The sequence below is a fragment of the Fusarium coffeatum genome (genome assembly GCF_003316985.1).
Source record: "Fusarium coffeatum strain FIESC_28 chromosome Unknown BRIP53273_contig_34, whole genome shotgun sequence".
In the NCBI taxonomy this organism is placed as follows: Eukaryota; Fungi; Ascomycota; class Sordariomycetes; order Hypocreales; family Nectriaceae; genus Fusarium; species Fusarium coffeatum.
The window spans coordinates 210,301-227,822 of NW_022157831.1; the positions used below are offsets into that span (position 1 = coordinate 210,301).

At 48.1% G+C, this 17,522-nt stretch overlaps 5 protein-coding genes across 5 annotated transcripts; 4 read left to right on the plus strand and 1 right to left on the minus strand.

Moving 5' to 3' along the window:
- Positions 1-3,482: 3,482 nt before the first annotated feature.
- Positions 3,483-4,702, plus strand: FIESC28_01376 (uncharacterized protein; the record flags this gene model as incomplete). Its single annotated transcript, XM_031155527.1, has 2 exons — positions 3,483-4,546; positions 4,600-4,702. 2 exons carry the CDS (start codon positions 3,483-3,485, stop codon positions 4,700-4,702), a joined length of 1,167 nt encoding a protein of 388 aa, XP_031020474.1.
- Positions 4,703-6,928: 2,226 nt separating this feature from the next.
- FIESC28_01377 (uncharacterized protein) lies at positions 6,929-8,556 on the plus strand (the record flags this gene model as incomplete). The annotated part of the gene is made up of 4 exons (XM_031155528.1): positions 6,929-7,096; positions 7,151-7,412; positions 7,473-8,059; positions 8,122-8,556. 4 exons carry the CDS (start codon positions 6,929-6,931, stop codon positions 8,554-8,556), a joined length of 1,452 nt encoding a protein of 483 aa, XP_031020475.1.
- A 3,299-nt stretch (positions 8,557-11,855) lies between these two features.
- FIESC28_01378 (uncharacterized protein) lies at positions 11,856-12,789 on the plus strand (the record flags this gene model as incomplete). Its single annotated transcript, XM_031155529.1, has 2 exons — positions 11,856-12,147; positions 12,203-12,789. The coding sequence occupies 2 exons, from the start codon at positions 11,856-11,858 to the stop codon at positions 12,787-12,789; spliced, it is 879 nt and encodes a 292-aa protein (XP_031020476.1).
- An 817-nt stretch (positions 12,790-13,606) lies between these two features.
- On the plus strand, positions 13,607-15,141 carry FIESC28_01379 (uncharacterized protein; the record flags this gene model as incomplete). Its single annotated transcript, XM_031155530.1, has 2 exons — positions 13,607-13,664; positions 13,715-15,141. The coding sequence occupies 2 exons, from the start codon at positions 13,607-13,609 to the stop codon at positions 15,139-15,141; spliced, it is 1,485 nt and encodes a 494-aa protein (XP_031020477.1).
- A 481-nt stretch (positions 15,142-15,622) lies between these two features.
- Positions 15,623-16,411, minus strand: FIESC28_01380 (uncharacterized protein; the record flags this gene model as incomplete). Its single annotated transcript, XM_031155531.1, has 3 exons — positions 15,623-15,889; positions 15,948-16,121; positions 16,196-16,411. 3 exons carry the CDS (start codon positions 16,409-16,411, stop codon positions 15,623-15,625), a joined length of 657 nt encoding a protein of 218 aa, XP_031020478.1.
- Positions 16,412-17,522: the final 1,111 nt, after the last annotated feature.

Sequence of the window (17,522 nt, forward strand, 5' to 3'; positions counted from 1 at the left end):
CTTCATTTCCCCATCTATTCCTCTTCTTTGATCTTGTAAGGAATAGTGAAAGTTGAGATGTTTAATGTTTAGCTTGGCTTCGTTTTGTTTAACAGAAAAGTGCCTAGTTTGACTTAGAGTCCCCTATAATTCTCCGTTATAGGGGAGTCCGTCACACTATTATGGATGGGTGTTCTTAATATGCGGACTATTGCTGCAGCCAACGATTCGTTGCCAAGCTTCCATTGACAGGCGGGAAGATCGTCAGGAGAAGGGCGGCAAGCCACTACCGGCTGGGGCATTGGTTCACAGTCAGCCAAGCCAGGCAGCCAGGGTTCAGTTCTGCAGGGGTTTTGTGGTGAAGTGAAGTAATGGAAGTGAGTTGATACCGCTATTGAAACGCTACGCAAGCAAAGACACGGCAGAGAGAATGACGAGAATAGAAGCACTTTTTCTAAACTATTGATGTAAGTGACAATTGTCAAGAGATTAAAATCGATGATCGCCTTGTCTTACGGGCAATCCGAGTTCACATTATCGTGGGTGGACCTTTTGGCTTTGAAGCCGCGTAAGACAAAATATTGTGGTTCTTTGTTTCATCACGACTCGACGTCATGGGATGGAGTCTAATGTTCTGTTTTGATCAGCAAAGTCCAACTCGCCCTCAGGGTGTCATAAGAATTGGCCCCTGGAGCCCAAGAGACGAAATAATTTGATCACCTTATGCCAGCTTAGGCCAGCATTTGGGCTACTTTATTTCTGTACCCTAAGCCTTAGAGGACAACTCTTCTGACACCCACCAGCTCGCTCAAGCCGACAACAAGAAGAGTAAAAGCTCGGGGCTTTATTACATCGTGTGACAAGGGAGTGTACATTTTAATCGCGGGAATAAGCTCAGCTGCCAGGCCCAAGATTGGACGAATCCAATCATTAGTCGAATGGCCATAGCGGCTCCCATGTTTCCATTCGCTTTTGAGGCCTCTCAATGTGATGATGATGCGAAATAACCGTCACCGCCTCAGAAAGAAACAGAAATTTCTTGAGATTCGAAGAGTAAAGCTTCCTTCACCGACACATCAGATAGTTAGATCTAGACTCAATTCTCTTACCATTTATTCGTATCTACTACTAACATTAATCTCTCCAAGTAACCCCCAGTGAGGTAACCGAAATACATCTTAAAGCAGCCTGCAACTTACAGTGCCTACAGCATCTAGGGCCCAACTATGGCGGCCAAATCTTCCGCTTTTAGAAGGCTGTGATCTCGGTTCTTGTTTGATTGTGATGTTGCACTTTCTAACCCTCCCTCATATCCACATATGGCAATCAGAGAAACAAGCTCATCGGATCGGAGGACTAAGACGTCAGCTGTTGTTTCTATCTTGGGGAATTGAGATTGTTTGTTCAGCATAGACTTTTGGTAGCCTCACCTTAGAGTACAGCACAGCTCAGCAAGTACGCAATAGCCTATCCGATGCCAAGTTTTGACAAGATGCGCGCATCGGGATTTGATTTTAATGGGGACTTGCTTGGGATGGCGATACCTGGCGGGTGGGTTCCTGCATTAATCTAAGTTGAGAGGGTGGCGCAAAAGACCCTTGTAAACAGGAGGCTCCTGACTCCATAGGGCGTTTAGTCTTGTCTCAGATTTTGTGCAACCATCAGAGATCCAATCAGATTTCCTACGCGAGCACTGGATAAAGAAAAAATCAGCTGTCGTTGTCAGAATGAAGGACAAGTCTGTAGTTTCATTGGCTATTACGGTTTATGCAGTCAGACACTTCTTGATCAATGCTGGACGGGTACTATGTGTTATTAGGATTTTGTTTCAATATTCTGGAATAGAGCAAAGACGCAAAAGTTCTTTCATAGCGTTAGAACCGTCTTCTAAGTGCCACTCGCCAAGCTGCAGATAAGGCGAAACAAGACATGTCTTGGCCTTTCCTGACATAAAAAACAATTCAGGGTTCTTGCAACAATGGTTAGTTTTCGGTCCGATGTTTTGTGCATAGAGGTTCTTTTCTTTTCGCAAGCGAACACTTGAAAGAGGCACTTCAACGAGTTGATGATATCCCTGCATAAAAAGGGATGGAGACTTGCACAACCTGGAAGTCCTTAGGCGGTCCGAAAAATAACCAGGACGCAGAAGTCTATTGACAAAATAACTTAGACTTGCTTAGGCTCTAAGCTCAAGGTAAACTGTCCTAACTTTTATAATACTCTTAGCTAAGTCTCGCTTTTTCTTCGACCCACCTGGTCCTTTATTTTAGCGGTCGGCCTCCAGAGGAAGGTGCACTCGACCAATGCTAGCAACTACCCCAGTAAAAAAGCGCCAACGTTCGCCAATTGCCTGGTCCAGGAAATAAACCCCGGTTTCGCCTTCCAGGAACTATCCCTGATCAACATGCACCAAGCATCGATCCTCATATGCCGCGCTCTAAGCTACGGCATACTGCTGAACTCTTGCTGAGAGGAGGAGCTGGCAAGAGACGGTAAGAAACAAATTAACAATCGAGTCAAAGAAACGGTGACTTTTTACCAAGCTCGGAAGTTCTTCGCACTTTTTTATCATCTTTGTGACAGATAAAACAAGCATCTTCAGCCTCTTTCAATCCTCGACGAACCGTTCGCTGAACTTGGCGCCGCGAAACTTGCCCCCTCCTCAATTGAGCAGCCACTCAGCATGCAAGCAGGGCCTGCCGATCCCTGGGTGTGGCGGAATCCACTTTGGACGACCGAGATGAAGAGGGTGAACAGAGTGTGAATGGGCGATGCTCGACTGGTCCACTGAACGACAACGGCCATCGATACCTCCCTTCCAATGCAAGGGATCAGATTTCGTTCCCAAGATTTCGATCAAATCCCTGGGCTTGACAAGCCGCTAAGAAAGATTCAATCCGAAAACTGGAGGCAAGCCTCACGAACTCGTCAGCTCGCAGACTAGACAGCATCAACTGCACTGACTACCAAGGCCATTCCTGCAAGCCATGCTATCTATCTGCCGTGCTCCTAGTCATGGCCCATGGTCCGTGGTTCAGAAGAGATGGTGATCTAACAGCCAACTCTCAAGGATGAGATGGGGCTGGGATCCACAGGCCACAGAAGGCTCCATGGGTGACCTTCTCTGAAAGACTGGGGCAAGCGACATGGCTTCCCCCAGCTTTGATGCTAGACTCACACACTTCGTCCCATGTTTGTTGCCTTTACTGGAACCCCCCTTGGACCCAGAATGGATGGATGGCCTCCTTGGACCATGGTACGTAATCTCCGTATAGGAGTTGCTGCTCTATGGATCGATATCGCTATTAATATGCGACCATCCTGCGACCTCAATCGCATCTTTTCTTCCCTTTCTCTTCAGCCCAAAAAGCCATTTCTAAGCTGCTAGTTTCAGAACATTTGACTTAGGTCGTCCATTCTTTCACCACTTTCGATATCAACTTATTATTTCAAGCTTGTAGCTTCAGACTTTCTTTACCAAACTTACAATCAAATCCGCCAAGATGCGTTACTCTACTGCCGCCGCTGCTCTCCTGGCCTCTGGTGCCATGGCCCACTACGACGAGGTTTCCAAGGTCTACGAGACCAAGCGAGTTACCATCACCTCTTGCGGTCCTGAGGTCACCAACTGCCCTGCTGCTTCCACCGTTGTCAGCACCACCTCTTACCCCGTCCCTCCCAAGGTCACCTCTGCTCAGCAGGGTGCTGACACCACTGAGGCCTACGAGGTCCCTGAGGTCCCCGCTACCACCGAGGCTCCTGAGGCTCCTGCCACCACTGAGGCTCCCATGACCACCTCTACCATCTACTCTACCAACGTCAAGACCATCACCTCTTGCGGTCCCGAGGTCCCCAACTGCCCCGCCACTGGTGGCACCCCCGTTGTTGTTACTGAGACCATTGCCGTCTCCACCACCGTCTGCCCCGTTGAGCCTACCGGTGGCAGCGAGAAGCCCGGCAAGCCCGAGACTCCCGGCCAGCCTGAGCAGCCTGAGACCCCCGAGCAGCCTGAGCAACCTGAGCAGCCCGAGACTCCTGGCCAGCCTGAGAAGCCTGAGACTCCCGAGCAGCCTGAGCAACCTGAACAGCCTGAGCAACCTGAGCAGCCCGAGACTCCCGAGCAGCCTGAGAAGCCTGAGACTCCCGGAAAGCCTGAGCAGCCTCCCGCTCCTCCTGCCGAGACCCAGCCCGCTCAGCCTCCTACTCCCGAGCAGCCTGGCCAGCCCGGTAATGGCACCGTCCCTCACCCTCCCGTCTACCCCGCTCCTCCCGCTACCGAGAGCGGTGCTAAGCCCATTGTCCCTCCTACTCCCGTCCCTGGCCAGCCCGAGCAGTGCGTTCCTTCTCAGTCCGTCAAGGCCATCACCAAGGAGTACACCACTGTCATGACCAGCGTCGAGTACCAGACCGTCCAGGTTCCTTGCGCTACTGGCACCACCCCCGAGAACCCCCAGAACCCCCAGAACCCTGAGCAGCCCGGCAATCCTGGTGAGCCTGAGGGCCCTGCTCCTACTGGACCTGCTGTTCCTCCTCCTGCTACCACCCCCATTGGCGGCGGTAACCAGACGTGAGTACTCTGATATCTGTTTATACTTGAATACATTACTGACTTTGCCCCAGCGTTCCCGGACCTACTCCTCCCGCTGTTGCTGGTGCCTCTTCCTTCGCCGGCTCTGCTATCTTCGCTGCCGTCGCTGGTTTCGCCGCTTACATGCTGGTTTAAGCTATTCCCTTTTCCAATTGTATCTGTTTAGGCCTGCTGGCTATGGCATCTCATGAGCTTTTCTGTATTTAAATGTCTTTCAATGTACAATACTCGGCTAGACTTTTAAATACCACCGCTATCTTGGCGTTTTTTACTTTGTATATTACATCTCTAATCTGCAATCCGGTATCTGCGATTGGAAGTTATTCTTTATTGTCTAATTGAAAGTTGATGTGTCTATTTGACGAACTTTTGCTGTGATCTACTGGATTTCTCTGTTACATCCTTTGAAAGACGTTGTAAATGGGGCGCACTGGAATGCCGCCAAGGGGTTTAGTCAAGCCACCCGTCTGCAGACCCCTGGCAAAGCTGGGGTTCAGAGACGCCAATTTGTTTGCTCCACCTGTCTCATTTCCCAGATCTTGCATCTCGGCGAGATCTAGGTCTGAGGCACTGACTTTATTTTACGAATTTCTTAGTCGAATACGCGGATTGTCAAATGTCGCTTGCCTTATTATTCAGTATTTCCGTCTAGATCGAATAGGAAGGCCACATGGGCTCGATGTTTGTAGATGACATGGGTAGTGGAAAAGGTGAAACGGCTCATTTGATATTGGATGAGTTTGCTTGGATGTGGTGCGAGGTCATGCACAGGGGCTTTAAATTCCCGAGTCTGGTGATGTTCCCTTTTCGGACTGAAGTTGCTGGGATTGGATAGCTAGCGGTTAAATTGAATGTTTGCCTGTTCATACTGCCTATTGTTCCAGTCATTATTGCGTGGAGAGTAACACCAGCTTTCAAGACTTTTCGCTCAAACAGAATATTCTACATAAATGTGAGAGGAAAGACTTTTATTATTACATCCTCTGTGACTGATGGAACTGTGAAAGGGTAAATGAATAGAATACTCTTATGGCATCCACCCATACTCTCGAGTCGAGACAAGATACCCTACACCAACACACTCTGGGAAGTCGAAGTCATGATTCGGAACCAAACAATTGGTTGCTATTCTATATACCGCAAAGTGTTCAACTGATCTGATAGATGTATCTTCATTTTGCTCTGAGTTCTTTGCTCAATTAACGATTATGGTTGGCAGGCCCTTTGCGAGTTGCCTTCTGGTGTTGTCGCAGCTACATACGAAAGGCGTGGGATACTCAACGTCGAGATCACGCATAGGTAGGACTAATCTGCGAGAACGTGATAGGTTACCTACTCAGGCACCAAGCTATCATGGCTTTAGATCGGTAACCTCCGGATGATAGGACATCCCCGCATGAGGCGTTGTTGATATTTGGGGTAAGTTGCTGTGTGTTACGAGGTTTGGGGAAATGCGGCGCTAACTTAAACATCAGGAGTTGTATGTACATTGACATTCTGTCAAACAAGCTTCTAGCTTAGTTCTATGGTGCTAGTCTAGCTAGTCTCAAAAGAGAGTCTGACAATATCTCCGATTGACAGTGTTTGATGCTTGTTATATGGGGCACTTTGGGTTCGACCTGGGGAATCTTGGTGTTAGACGTCGTAACAACAATTGGCAGTGGAAGCACCCTTCAAAGTTACCTAGGTATCTAAGAAGAAGAGTACTTTTGTCATAATTAATATTTGGAAATGGTATTAGAGCGTTCCTTGGTCGGCCGGGTACCAGTATACCTACGCTTGGATTCAACACAACGATGGCCGCTTCAAGTCGTACCTGTAATGACAACAACACTCAAGTTGGTTTCGAAACACATCGATCATGGGAGCTATAAACCATCAACTGTCCTTCATTTATATCAACGGAATCCATCATCTATAGGAATATCAACACAGAACCACACGTTCCATTTGAGTCCCCATCTCGAATGTGTGGGAATGAAACGAAGGAGTAGGAGGGAGGAACACTCGCCACTTTGGGAATGCCCGACAACCATTCGCATCTCATTATCATATGGCTTGTAATTGACCTCCTGAGTTGTCTCTAGAGTTGTGGATCCTTCACGATGGACGATTGGTAGCATCGCTGTGACTTTGCTGATAGGAGAAGGAGCAAGCCCTGCGCACAGAAAGGCAACGCCCAGAATCAACTGCCCCGATCGACTCGATGTTAAAAGGGCAACAGCCACCCTTGGTGATCTACTGCCATTCTTTTCCCGAGTCTCGAGTCCCGCGTAAACTCAACTTCTACACAACCCATCCCCTCTGATAGTTTATACCATAAACCCTCCTCAACAGTCGTTCGTTCCCATCACTGTTATCATGAATTCTTCTCACGTTACTATCGCCCCGCACGAGAAACCAGCTACGACCGATGGAAAGGCTACAATCGTCGACAGGCGTCCCTCGCTAACAGGCGAGACCGCTACCGTCCTTGTTGAAGATGCCGTCTTTGGTGAGGTCACTGAAGAAGGACCCAACTTTCGTAGTGTAAGCATCCAAACATTCCTTGCCCTTGTCCTGTATGCATCTAACAAATTCCAGTTGAGTTGGATCGGTACCATTGCTCTCATGACCAAGACCCAGATAGGACTCGGTGTGCTTAGTATTCCCGCCAGTTTCGACACACTCGGTCTCGTCCCAGGCATCCTTTGTCTTTGCGCAGTTGGCGTCATTACTACATGGTCTAGTTACATGATTGGTGCCTTCAAGCGCAGACATCCCGATACCTATACTGTCGATGATGTAGCCTTCAAAATATTTGGCAAAATCGGTCGCGAGATCACAGCTGTTATGTTTTTGCTGAGTGAGTAACGGACTTGACCCCTTCCTCCTGCTTTGCTCCCACTAACACAGTCGCGTCAAGACTGGGTCTTTGTCGCTGGATCCGCCATGTTGAGCATGTCGATCGGCTTCAACGCTATCTCTGATCACGCTGCCTGTACTGCAATCTTCGTCGCGCTTTCCGCTTTCCTCGCCTTCTCTCTCGCAAGCATCCGAACGCTTAGCAAGATGGGATGGGTTGCCTGGATTGGCCTTACCTGTATCATGACTGCTATCCTGATCGTCACTGTTGCTGTTACACAACAAGAACGTCCCCGTATGGCTCCTATACCACTCAGGGTTTGGAAATCAGACTGGAAGAAGTTCGGCAACCCTACTTGGCCCCAAGCTTTCAGCGCGATTAGCTGTCATGTCTTTGCTTATGCCGGTACTCCCGCCTTCTTCTCCATAGCGGCCGAGATGCGCGAACCGGAGTTATATTCTCGTGCGGTACTTTGGTCCCAGGCATTTATAACTCTAGTATACTCAACCATTGGTGCCGTTGTTTACTACTACTGCGGCTCTTATGTTTCGTCCCCCGCCCTAGGGTCTGCAGGCCCCTTCTTCATGAAGATCTGCTATGGCTTTGCCCTTCCTGGACTACTCGTCACTGCCATGATTGTCACTCATGTAAGTCTATCGCGATCCTCGAAATGGCCTGATCGATCGAGATTCTGACTGACGGGCATTAGATTCCCGCAAAATACTTGTTCCTCCGTATCCTCCGGGGTTCTGACCATCTCTCTCGCAACAGCCTTGTTCATTGGGGCACCTGGCTTGTTTGTACAGGCGGTACGGCCTTGATCTCCTACATTATCGCCAGCGCTATCCCTATTTTTGGCTCTCTCGTAGCGCTTATTGGCGCGACGTTTGGGACAATTCTCTGCTTCCAACCATATGGAATCATGTGGCTGTACGACAACTGGGGCAGCAAGAAGCGCGGTGTGGCATGGGCACTCATGGTCGTCTGGAGTATCTTCGTTATTGCCATTGGTACTGTCATCATGGTCCTCGGCACATACGGGACTATTCTGCAAATTGTGGGCGCCAGCGAGAGACGAACAGGCACTCCCTGGTCTTGCGCGGACAACTCCAAAGAAGTTGCTCCAGATCTCCCAGAGCACTAAGTTTGTGTGGCTTCTCTTTGTTTTCCTTTCGTCTTTCTTTCATAGTGTATGATTAGAGATATCCGATATATTGTAGTTCAGCAAACCCCTATAGGCCAATAGCCCTTGGATTAGAAGAAAAGTATGTTTACCAAACTGTCTTCTCTTATTGAAAGCGACACGTTGTATTGCCATTTGATCTTGGGTACAATTTGCGTTAAGCTTAAGTTATCTGACCAATCATTTATTCTCCGGTCAGTGATGCTCGGCCGGGGGCGCCAAACTCTCGGTGCAAGTCACGGATTCCCAAATAGGCATCTCATGATGTTTGGATCCGCCGAGATGCAAGCCAAGATCTTGGCATACTTCATGTTATTGATACTGCTCAGAAAGCGTCAAAGTGAACAGAGACAATATATATCTGTCCAATTTGGAGGGTCTGGCAACGAAAACATATATGAACTTATGGGGATTCCAACATGTCAGGACATGGCTCAGTCTCGATCTGTTCTTGATACGTAAAGTTATCACCAAGGTACCTAAGACGGAACATAGTACGTGAGTTCCTATATAGTTGTATACGAGTTTAAAGGCTCAGTTTGAGCCTTAACGTCGACTCCACGATGTGGCAAATGCATTCATTACCTCTGCAGCCCCGGCGACTCGATTCAGAGAAAGAAGTTCCAAGACTTTATCGAATGGCATATTCCATATGAATTCATTTCATTGCACTTTTGGGTGAAAGAAGGCGGAAATGGAACTCCGTAAAAGTCAATTGGTGTCATGAGATGCGAGATTGATTGGTGGCTGATGGAAGGGCCGAGCGATTTGATAACGTTCGTATGGGCTGTTGATGTTCGGATATCGGTAGGGAGCACGTCTAAGAGGGTGCATATGTTGGAGTTCAACTTGACTGGTTTTCAGACTTGGATATAGGTGAAGGTCGTGTGATCAGCAGTTGAGTACTGTGTTAACTCATGGCATTCCAGAAGCTCAAACCAACAAGGTATTATCGAGGAGTTACACTCCGTTGAAGTAAAGGGATGGAAACGAAGCTCCCAAGACACACTCTCGTCGCAGCTCAAACCCTTCAGTTACTTGGACTTCACCGGGTCAACAGCAAATGCTTCTTGCCACATCCGATGGAACTCGGAGCATGGGAAGATATCTAGAAGATGTCAAAGTATCTCCATCGCGGAAGGCTTGAAGCCACCATGAGTTATTGAAGATCGGACCGAGGATTAGTCATGCCTAACCGGAGGCTGTAAGTGGTTAACTCAGGGACCTTTGTCTGGTTGCCGTTGATATCTTGTACCTATGGTCGTGTGATCGACTGATTGGAGGTTGAGGGGGGAACTCGATGCGGGGGAAGAGGCTTTATAGACATTGAAATAAATGTCGATACTTTCGAGGAGGTCGATTCGATCAAGGTACCTAGCAGGAAGCCAAGTCAGAGGACTCAAGCAAAGGTATTAGAGGAATTAGCCACCGAAAGCATAAGAGACGAAATAACTTGGTCATCTTATGCCAACTTAGACCAGCATTCAGGCTGATTTATTCTGGCGCCCTGAGCCTTGTAGTGATGACTGTTGACAGGCAGGCCAGTGATGAACATCCGTTACCGTCCAAGGGATGGTTATGCATAGTGGTCGGTTCAAAGGAGACGCAAAATGCATTACTTGCTAGGGTTGAATCGTATGTTTCTATAGATCCTTTTGAGTCAACGAAAAAATAGTCAATTAAGATATTGTTTGGTAGTTTCTGATGGTGATTCGCTAGCAACCATTGATATGGACATAGCCACTAGAGACAGGAACGGGAGGCTGTGCTATCTTCGCACTCGGAGCGGGGACATGACAACCACCGACTCTCCGACACGGACAAGGAGTCGGACTAAAACGGCCTTGTCTTGTATCACCACTTTAATTCCAACTAGCAATTACACGGGCCGGTTTCACCTCCACTCCACTAGTTCCATCGTTCTTACAGTAAGAATCTGACAGCTCGTGGAAGATGATTTTGCTTTTTGCGGCCGTTGCAATGTGACAACTTGGGGCACAGGGATAGGGCAGTTACGCGTACACGTGTGAATGGATTCGCCTGGAATGGATGGTAAGATAATAGTATTTTGTGGATTGCGTTTAGATTGGCTTGGATATCTAAGCGTAAGATTGTCGGTCCATACATGTTAGTCCACCGCTTGTTGTGAAACGTGAACATACAATTTATTAGTCTCTATGGCTCGGAGACAAATCACTGTGGATGTGCCTATATCTACGGGTATTGTCATTTGTTAGAGTCGGGGTGATTATCATGCATCTCACCAAAGACCTAAACAATTCCCAAAGTCTATATCACAGCAGAGCTACTATTGAGGTTCAAGATGACGCAAGCCAGCAAACAATTAAGCTTGTATTTTAAAGAGTTAGCTATATTGACGGAAATAAACCAAGGTTGAATTGAATATTGTGTCAATGACGCGTAGCTGAATTATTAGCAAGGCACCTTGGCATGAGAGCCCTACGAGGCTATGCATCCTTTGGGAAGCTAGATCGGTTATGATTGGTTGGATTGTGAATGACCCGTTGCTTCGGACTCGCTTCTCGCATTTCTTAGCGTTACATTTTATCTGATCTACAGCTATCTTTATCTCACCAGCAGGGTTCTGATTACCCATGCCCAGTATAGTGCAGAATAAGGATAGAATTCTTTGGTTTTAATGACTATTAACACTACAAGTCAGATGAAGAGGATTATAACCAAAAGTACTCATTATACAGACATAATATTCATCAGAATAAACCAAATGCTGACGGGCTTGAAACAAGAAGAAGCATACCGGTTGATCCTCCACTAGCGTAGCGGCTTCGCATTCCTAGTCTCTAAAATGCTGACACCGCCCCATAATGGAGGCTGACACTTCTGATTCATGATGATCTTTACTTGTTCCAATTGGGTCTCGCCTATCGTCTCTCGCTCAGCGACACGTCCACGCGCTAAAATGCGAGTGCGATAGCTCAGCTTAGCTTAGGATCAATGAGCCTCAATCTAACAGGGCTGTTGCATACACACAAGTCCGAGTCCGACTGTTAGTTACTACTAGAATCAATATTCCGTGTTTTTATAGTCTTTTCATCATGTCTATATTAATGGTTGGATTCCCCGGCCAAGAAGTGTTTTTATCATCATCACACTTCAATCACAACAATCATCTACTCTCACCTTCAACACAGCTTAGATATTAAGCTTATTTCCTTCTATCGTTGAACATTCAAACCATTCGATTTTCATCTTATCACTAAATCAAAATGCCTTACAACATGTCCATCACTCCCGAGGACGCCTTTGGCCCTGACTCTCCCTGCAATCTCGACACCTGCCCCATCGACTACAGTCTGTACGGTTACCGACCTTCTCTCGCCGCCAACATTGTTTTTGTCGTTCTCTTTTCTCTCATCGGCTTTGTACATGTCTATCTCGGTTTCCGATGGAAGAGCTGGGGTTTCATGACTGGTATGCTTCTGGGTTGTATCTCTGAGGTTATTGGTTATGTCGGTCGTATCATGATGTGGTACAACCCTTTCTCTTTCAACGCTTTCATGATTCAAATTGGTAAGTCTCAAATCTTCTATATCCCATCATCATATACTAACAACCTTGTCTTTAGTCTGTCTTACGATCGCTCCCGTCTTCTACACTGCTTCCATCTATGTCACCCTTTCCAAGGCGATCAACTACTTCTCTCCCGAACTCTCCCGCTTCAAGCCTCAACTCTTCATCTGGATCTTCATCCCCTTCGACATCGTCTGCCTCATCCTCCAAGCCGCTGGTGGTGCCATGTCCACTGAATCCGACAGCCAAGTTGGTGTTGATGTCTCCATGGCTGGTCTTGTCCTCCAGGTTGTCGTCCTCGTTGCCTTCATCGCCGCTTTCTCCGACTACATGATCCGATACTGGCGATCTGGTCAAGCTCAGACTTTCGGCTGGCGCATGACTGCTTTCTTCTTTGGTCTCTCTGCTTCCATCATCCTCATCCTCACTCGATGCATCTACCGTGTTGCTGAGCTCCGCGAGGGTTACGATGGTGATCTCATCAAGCATGAGGTTCCTTTCATCATCCTTGAGGGTATCGTCATTGTCCTTGCTGCCGTCGCTCTCTGCTTCGGACACCCCGGTCTCGTCTTTAACAAGAGCGAGGTTACCAACTCCGTCTCTCAGGTTGAGAAGGGTGCCACTTCCGGCTCAGACAATTAAGCATTCGTTGCTACTTTTCAAGAGCCCACGCTCTTGACCTAAAATCTTTCTATTATGGATATGAACTTGGTTATTGTTTAGCGGGGAACTTTCCTTTGTGCAGCGATATAACGACTGGCTTGTGTTTATTTGTTTTGTATTTGGGACGGATAGAACTTGATACCTTACAGCTCTGGCGATACAAACCCGCCATTGAGCTTTGTATGTTGACGGAATAGAATTAGGATGGAACAGATATTTTATGCGAGAAGAACAATTACAATACTTCAGATTTTATATGAAAAGTGCAATCCCATTCAATGAGTGCAGACAGTTATCATTCATCATTAGGTAGACAGTAAGGTGCCCTTCAAAGTGGTTGCTTTATGACGCTTGGCAGCTGTTATAGTATCGCATACTTCAAGTCTAGCTTTGTATATTCTCTCAGCTACCTCGCTCCAACCCAATTAAGAATAGTAACATCCTATTTCTCACGAATATATCACACCTTTTGGTTGCTCTTTCCTCATGGCCCATGATGTACTTCCGCATTAGGAAGCTCCAAGCTCCGATAAGATAAGCCCCGCTCATGGCAGGTACGGCACTTTTGGATGCAGCTTCCCGCAGTAACGGACCAACCACATGACCCAGTTTCCTAACGACGTCTTCCATCTCCAACCTTGGTTTAAACTCCCACCGCTCCCTCTTCTCTTCATCATCTCTTCACCAGATGCTCGCTCTCTTTCGTCTCTCTCCACGACGTATACCAATAACCAGATCCGCAATTACGACTACCCCGCGTCCGTTCGCATACAAGTTCTCCACTTCTTCGCCCATCATGGCACCTCCTCAGGAAGCTCTCGACTTTGTTGACTTTGTCAATGCGTCGCCTACTCGTTAGACTTTCTTCCCTTATCTTGTCGAAACTCTCGCTAATAGGTCACAGCCTATCACGCCGTCCAGTCAGCTTCTGCCCGTTTCGAGAAGGCTGGCTTCAAGCTCATCCGCGAGCGCGACTCGTGGGCTTCAACCCTTCGACCTGGCGGCAAATACTACCTTACTCGCAATGCATCCACTATCGTCGCCTTCACCATCGGCCGAAAGTGGCGTCCCGGCAACCCTGTCGCCATCGTTGGCGCTCATACCGATTCTCCTTGTCTTCGATTGAAGCCTGTTTCCAAGAAGACCAACGTTGGCTTCCTCCAGATCGGTGTCGAGACATATGGTGGTGGTATCTGGACCTCATGGTTCGATCGTGACTTGAGTATCGCTGGTCGTGTCTTGGTCAAGGAGGGTGACAACTTTGTACAGAAGCTTGTCAAGGTCGATAAGCCTCTGGTCCGAATTCCTACACTCGCCATCCACCTCCACCGACAGACGAACTTCGATCCCAACAAGGAAACCGAACTTTTCCCCATTGCCGGACTTGTCGCAGCTGAGTTGAACAAGGGTACCAAGGAGGAGAAGCCTGAGGAGAAGAAGGATGAAAGTGAGGATAACGAGGACTTCAAGCCTTTGAAGGTTAATACCGAGCGACACCACCCCCAGGTCCTCGACGTTATCGCAGCTGAGGCAGGAGTCGAGGTCTCCGCAATTGTAGACTTTGAGCTTGTGCTATATGACACGCAAAAGTCATGCATCGGTGGTCTTGCCGACGAGTTCATCTTCTCTCCTCGTCTTGACAACCTTGGCATGACGTACTGCTCAGTAGAGGGACTCATCGAGTCTGTCAAGGACGAGTCCTCGCTCGAGGATGACAGCACTATTCGCTTAACCGTCTGCTTTGATCATGAAGAGATTGGCTCTACATCCGCTCAGGGTGCTAACTCTAACCTACTGCCGTCTGTTATCCGCCGTCTTTCAGTCCTCCCAGGAAACCGGGATGCCTCTAGTGAGGGCAGCTACGAGGCTGTTCACCACGAGGGCGAGGAGGCTACAGCATACGAACAGACTCTATCACGATCATTCCTCGTATCCGCTGACATGGCCCACTCTGTGCACCCTAACTACGCCGGCAAATACGAGTCGTCGCATCAGCCAGCCATGAACGGTGGTACCGTGGTCAAGATTAACGCCAACCAGCGATATGCCACCAATTCGCCAGGAATTGTTCTTATTGAGGAGTGCGCTCGTACAGCCGGCGTTCCCCTTCAGCTGTTTGTTGTTCGTAACGACTCGCCCTGCGGTAGCACAATTGGCCCTGGTCTTGCTGCTGCTCTGGGTATGCGAACCCTGGATCTCGGTAACCCGCAGCTCAGCATGCACAGCATTCGTGAGACGGGAGGTACTGCAGACGTCGGTTACGGTATCCGGCTATTTAAGGAGTTCTTTGAGAAGTATGGATCTTTGGAGCCCAAGATCCTCATTGATTAAGCTTTTAGCTTTCGGAAGTGGAGTTATGATGATGACGCATGATGTCAGTCGGAGTTGAGCGTGGGTGCATGAAACGTCAGGCGACATATAACGCCCGTGAGTTGAACATAGTACTATACATAAGTAGTTTTACATGTGTCTTGAATATACAAGTCAATGAGTTTCAGCTGATCTGTCATCAAATATAACCATATATGCAATGGACATAGATAGACATATCCAGACATTGCCAACCCCGATCTTGATGCCTTTGTAACTCCATTATAACGCCGTGGGATATCTCTGGTGATTCATATCCAGAAGAGAACATCGTGATGCCTCACTACCGTCCATGATCGTGAACAAACATTGCCTTCCTAGCAAATCCTCCCGGTGCTTTGTATCCTCGCTCGATCCATACGCTCCGCCCATGAAATACGAATGCCATAAAAAGAACTCCTCAACACCATCCCATCTTTCCCTTTTTTGGTATCTTTGTATCTTAATTAAATTGGTCCTCATCCTCTGAAGGCATGATCTCCGTCTGCTGAGAGTCTATCGAGTCTCGCCGACTTCTTGTCTCGACTGCTTCCACTTCCTCTTGGGTGTCAGGCATAGCAGGGGTTTCTTCGGGACTCTGCACGCGGACGACACGCGGGGATTCGCGGGGCATCGGTCGTTGTTGGAGTTCGGAGAGGGGCACGGTCGTTTGGCCTGTGCGGACTTTGTAGTTGGCGAGCGATAGGCGAAGACGAAGGGTTTCTGCTCTCTGTTTCGTTTGTTAGTGAGTGATTCATGTAATTCGGGAGGGTTGGAAGAGGACTCACTTGTCTTATTTGCTGGCGTGTTAGTGTTGTACGTTGAGGTGTGGTTTGTTCTGTCGTTGTGGGAGCTGCAGTAGCTGTATCATGGTCGTCTGTGGTGGTGGCCCATGATGCGTCGTTGGCAGACGTGTCGAAGACGGAGCTCACGTCAGGACTGGCACTTCTCTCAGACGCGTCCTGCACAATTGAAGTCAGTAAGGTATTCCTTTGCATCCCATGATAGCTTTGTGTTGTAGTATAGAAACACATACCTCATCACGTCCCAGACACGCCTTCTTGGCTGCCGGCGCGCTACCCTCGATATCGAGCAGCCTTTTTCTGCCCTCAATAGCCATCTTGACAGGACTGTGACCCAATGTAGGCTTAAACAAGTTCTTCGGTGTACCAAGCGCGTTGGCATCCAATGGAGCGAGCGCGCGTCGCTTTGCAGGTGAGGAAGTAGATGATGATGTCGTCGAAGGCTCCATTGCCTTTTTGTGTGTCCGTTATATAAACGTGGTTACCGAAACAGGAATGATTAGATAATTAAACTCAAAAAGACATGAACAAAAGTGCTCGCGTCTTTGGAGGAAAGAAGGAAGGAAAGCGTCTTTGTGCCGTTGCGTGTTGAAGTATAGCGTGTTAGTGGAAACAGGAAACGTTGGATGGGAAAGTAAAGTGGTGGTTTTGTCTAAAGGGACGCGGGCGATAAGATAAGGTGGGGGAGTAGATTTTGGACGTGGGCGTTTTCCAGATGATTGGAGAAGACCATCTTAGTAGATGGGCGACCTTCCTGGTCAACCAGACACGACAACAAATAATATAAATATGAGAAAGAGGAAATCTATCAACAGTTTGAAACGCACTATTTTATGATTGTGTTCTTCCATATCATCGATGATCAATTTCTTCAGCTCTTCTCACTACCATTCTTCTCATCATGACCAGCAAGACACCCCTCCTCTAAAGCGACGCCAATTAATACGCCCTTCACCCGTCACGTCCATGACCCTAACCCGCGAACCTCTTTACCTACACGGTCGCGCTCTATATCCTTGTCGTCGACCCCAGCCAACCTCGCCCATTTCTATTTACTAATTCCCGTTTCGAGACTAGCGCTCCTTATGTAATCTTCTCCGGCCCGTCAACAGATGCAGACAATCGCGTGCCCGTGTCGGAGGGTCTTTAATCTAACCGCAACCGATTTAGTACTTCCGGGGAGGCGCGTGCCGAAGTGGAGCTGAATTTCCCGTCACGGCCCGGATGCAGGAACGGGAAGTCGGTCGCCGTATTAAGTTAATGTCCATTATAGATATTTTGAAGCACATCACATCCATCACATGGTATTGAGTAACTGCGATGTAGCAAAATGCTGGGTATCATTTGCTCTGAGCCCATGTCTATGGAGCTCAGGAACTCCGACCGGTAATGCAGGACAAAGTTAAACTGGACTAAATCCTCAACGCGCCTCCAAACTATCATCAAACAAGCCATAATGCATTACAAACATTGCCTCCTTCCATGGAACAGAACTCCCGTACACCTTCTGCCGAATCGCCTCCTGACTGCCATCCTTGGTTTAGAACAAAGCGCCTGCCA